Source organism: Nelumbo nucifera, chromosome 4 (genome assembly GCF_055504915.1).
Source record: "Nelumbo nucifera cultivar China Antique chromosome 4, China Antique-T2T, whole genome shotgun sequence".
Lineage (NCBI taxonomy): Eukaryota > Viridiplantae > Streptophyta > Magnoliopsida > Proteales > Nelumbonaceae > Nelumbo > Nelumbo nucifera.
This window is the reverse complement of record NC_142652.1, coordinates 29,926,531-29,930,474: the sequence shown is the minus strand read 5'-3', so window position 1 is coordinate 29,930,474 and position 3,944 is coordinate 29,926,531. Positions and strand designations below refer to the sequence as shown.

Below are 3,944 nucleotides of genomic sequence, written 5' to 3'. Positions count from 1 at the left end.
CATATTGGACTTACTGTCTGAGGCTTGCTTTCAACACAACCGAGTTATATTGGTATGCCCATTAGTGACTAGCAAGTAAACCCATGAAAAGCATGGGTTGAATGGAGATTTGGTTAGGTTTGGACTGGCACATTTGGGTATGACATCAGCTTGGATGATTGGATCCATGACAGAGTCCATATTTATGGTTGGTCTTGGGTTTGGCCTTTAACCTGACCCAACCCATCTAATTTGTACCCCTTCTTAATTACTATTAGAGAGAGAGAGAGAGCTTTAGGAATGATGTTATTAGAGAAAGTAATAATGGAATTTATTAGAGAAAATCAAGAACTATGAGAGTGTTTATTGTGACTTGACTTCTTATATTTTTAATTCAATTTAAAAATAAATAACCACATGTGTGAGAAATGAGAAGAGAAAGAGTTGTTGTAGTTTATCTTTTGTATAAATGGTGTTTATTTGTAGTTTAAATAAAAAAAAATGAAATCCAATATGTTCCAAATGCAGGAGTTTTTCCATTCCTCTAGAGACTTTGAAAGTTGAAACTCTACTCATACAAGCAAGGTCTCTTGTATTAATCAATATTTCCTTTCTCATGTCATCATTACCCTCGGATGCTTGCAACATGTAAAGCTAGCTCCCTTTGTCCAGATTTCTTAAGGAGTTCAACTATATCACCAATATAGGGGCCCTTTAATTGGACCTTCTTCTCCACCATTGCACCAACCAACTCTGTAGCTTCCACCAAATGACCTTCTCGACAAAGACCCATTAAAAGGATGGAATAAGTATCAGAATCAAGAGGAGATAAGTAATCTTTCTTTTCCATTTCCTGATGGAAACCAAAACAATCCAAGGACCGCCCCAACAAACATAGTTCCTTCATCAAAGAGTTGCATGCCAATCCATCAGGCTTCAACCCACTTGCTAACATCCTCCTAAACACCTTCTCTGCTTCCACTATATTTTTAATCCGCAACAAAGACACCACAAGAGAACTATAGCCTGTGTCACAAGAAACACCACCTTCCGCAATAATTTTATCAATCAGCTTATAAGCCTCTTCTATATGGCCTCCTTTGCAAAGTCCTGTAACCAATATACTGAGTGTAATGCGATTTGGATAACAGCCATGGGTTTTCATTCGATCTATAACCCCCATTGCCTCAATTGACCTACCATTCTGACAAAAACTCTGAATTACAGATGTGTAAGTGACAACATTTGGCAAGCAATCACCGCCGACCTTTTCCATCTCCTCCAATAACTCAAATGTTCTCTCCAGGTTTCCAATTTTACAAATGCCATCAAGCAATGCAGAATAAGCCACGACATTTGGAAAACAGCCATGACCACGCATTACCCTGAACAGACCACAGGCATCCTCCACCCGTTGTGCACTACAGAACCCCTTGATCATCTCAACATATGTGACCATATCTGGATAAATATCAACAAAAGCCATCTCATTCATTAGTTCCATTGCAACATCCATGTCACACTTTTCACAGAAGAGCCGTATGACAATATTATAGCAAGCAGTATCGGGACGGCAATTGAACTCCCCCATCTTCCTCAATACCCTTAAAGCCTCCTCTGCAATATTAGCCTCTCTACAGAGATTCAAAATTACTTTAAATAACTTAACAGAAACAAAGGAACCTTCCTTTCTATAACACTCTAGTACATCATATAGGCTTTGCGACCTACCATGGATCTCGAACAATTCACAAGCTTTCCTATACATGAATGAGCTGTGTCTGTAATCCGATTGAAGACCAGCCCAGACAAAGAACCTAAGGCCCAAGGTAGGATGATCCACTGAACATCTCCGTAAGACATCTTCCACGCATGAAGAATCCAATTTTGCTCTAATTTTAACTAGGCTCCGCTCTAAGTTCAACCCAGGAGTATTACTTTGCAAGAGATTCCAGTAATTCTCTGCAGCCAAAGAACTGGCAAACGGACGAGCCTGGGCAACCAAAAATCTTGGATTTTTTAAATGGTATGAGATCAACAGACATCGACATATAGAACGGATCGCCATGAATTTGGGACGAATACTTACAGATTAGCTAAATGCTTGATCTATGTTATCTAACAGTTGTAGAAAATTGAAGCTTTTTACCTCAAAGTGTGTTCAAGACCTTGAAAATTCAACCATCTTTGGTTCGTCAGAGATAATCATAACTGCTTCAGAGACCCGCATTTCCAATATGCGCTTGACGCCGGTCCCGGCGTCGTTTCGCCGGACGGAGATGGAAAAAGAAGATAGGGGAGAACTGATGCAGAGGAGAGAGATGGAGTGATAGACTAGTGTTTAGAGAGAGTGGGGAAGAATTTAGGAAAGGCGATTTTTTTCCAGAAAATCACGAAGGGTTCTTTCGTTTCATATTCCTCCTGGAATTACAGTATTACACCCCATGGCCTCTTGCCTGTGCAGCCAGCGCGGGAGGTCATTCAAAAATATAGAAATCTCCCCTCAAGTTTCTGATAATGATAAAAAAATTCCTTAAAGTTTCATTTTATCAAAAAATCTCCCCTAAACTTTTGAAAAAGCCAACGCATACTTCCCTTCCATCGCTAATCCGTATGAAAAATGTTTGACCGATGAATTCATTTTTTCAAAATATCCATTTTACCCTTTTATAAATGATTTTACATAAAATGTTACTAAAATAACCCTAAAATAAATTTTACCTTAGAACAACTCATTTACGATTCTCTTTGCTCTTCTTTCAATCTCTGACCCCTTAAACTTATTAGGGAGACAATATTTGTGGTTCTGCTTTTCATTCACAAAATAGGACAATATCATCTGCAAATTAAAAGGCTTTATAAATCCTCAATAGACAACTCATAAAGGAGACTATACGAGAGATGCATGAGAAGTATAATAACAATGAAATTTAGGAATTTATGAACCTAAAAGGGATAATCCGTAAATTTGAAAGGATCTCAAGCTTCAAGATTAATTAATACAAGAGTTGTGTGGTAGGAGTAAATTTAGGGAGTGAATAGGTGATTCTACTAGCCGGACTGTTTGGATGTGGAGTAGGGGATTGTCCATTGCAATATTTGGGACTATCATTGGGCGGAAATCCAAATATAGATAGTTTTTTGGTATCTATTGACTGAAAATTTTACAAAGAGATTTTAGAAATGAAAAATAAACTACATTTCTTTGGGAGGTAAGATAACCCTAATAAAGTCAACTTTGGCTAACTTGCCAATATACTTCCTATCTACCTATAGGATATCGATGAAATTGTCAAACCAACTAGAGAAGATTATGAGAGACTTCCTTTAGGAACCAAGAGACATCAAAAAAGACCACCTAAGAAAGTGGGAGGTGGTATCTAAAAGTATAGATAAGAGGACCTAGGAATAAGAGATATTAGGATAAGAAACACAACATTATTGGGGAAATGGTTATAAAATTGTTGTTGGAACATGACAAACTTTGGCATAGAGTGATTATTAGTATTCATGGATTGACAGACAATGGTTGGAATGTAGGAATCAACCCTATGGCTTATCAATGTTCTCCTTAGAAAGCTAATTATGGTATTTTGCCTGCCATCTTTCATTACTTCAAATTGGATGTTTATGCAGGAAATAAAGTGTTGTTTTGGGAAGATGTTTGGGTTGGAGACATTCTCCTTGGTGAAAAGTTGCCTTCTATTCACTGTTAGAAAATAAAAGAAAAGTGATATCTTCAGTTTTTATTGATAATTCTTGAGACTTGGATCTTAGGAGACGTCTAAGGGAGTCAAAGATGGCAATGGTGAATGAATTAGTTGACCTTTTAGGGTCAACCGATCTGGATCAATCTTGTTTGGAAAATAGAATTTGGAAACCTTCCCCATCTAGTGTGTTCACTTATTCTTCCTTTAATGTCCTCATTAAGACAACAAACCCCACAAGGAGCTTTTCTTTGAAGG

General features: G+C 37.7%; 1 protein-coding gene across 1 annotated transcript; it reads right to left on the bottom strand.

Moving 5' to 3' along the window:
- Nucleotides 1–408: 408 nt before the first annotated feature.
- LOC104591097 (pentatricopeptide repeat-containing protein At5g47360) lies at nt 409–2,434 on the bottom strand. The gene has a single exon (XM_010249888.3). It carries the CDS (start codon nt 2,045–2,047, stop codon nt 605–607), a length of 1,443 nt encoding a protein of 480 aa, XP_010248190.1. The 5' UTR covers nt 2,048–2,434; the 3' UTR covers nt 409–604.
- Nucleotides 2,435–3,944: the final 1,510 nt, after the last annotated feature.

Excerpts from the sequence above, each read along its gene's own strand:
- LOC104591097 (XM_010249888.3), bottom strand. The coding sequence starts at position 2,047 with ATGGCGATCCGTTCTATATGTCGATGTCTGTTGATCTCATACCATTTA.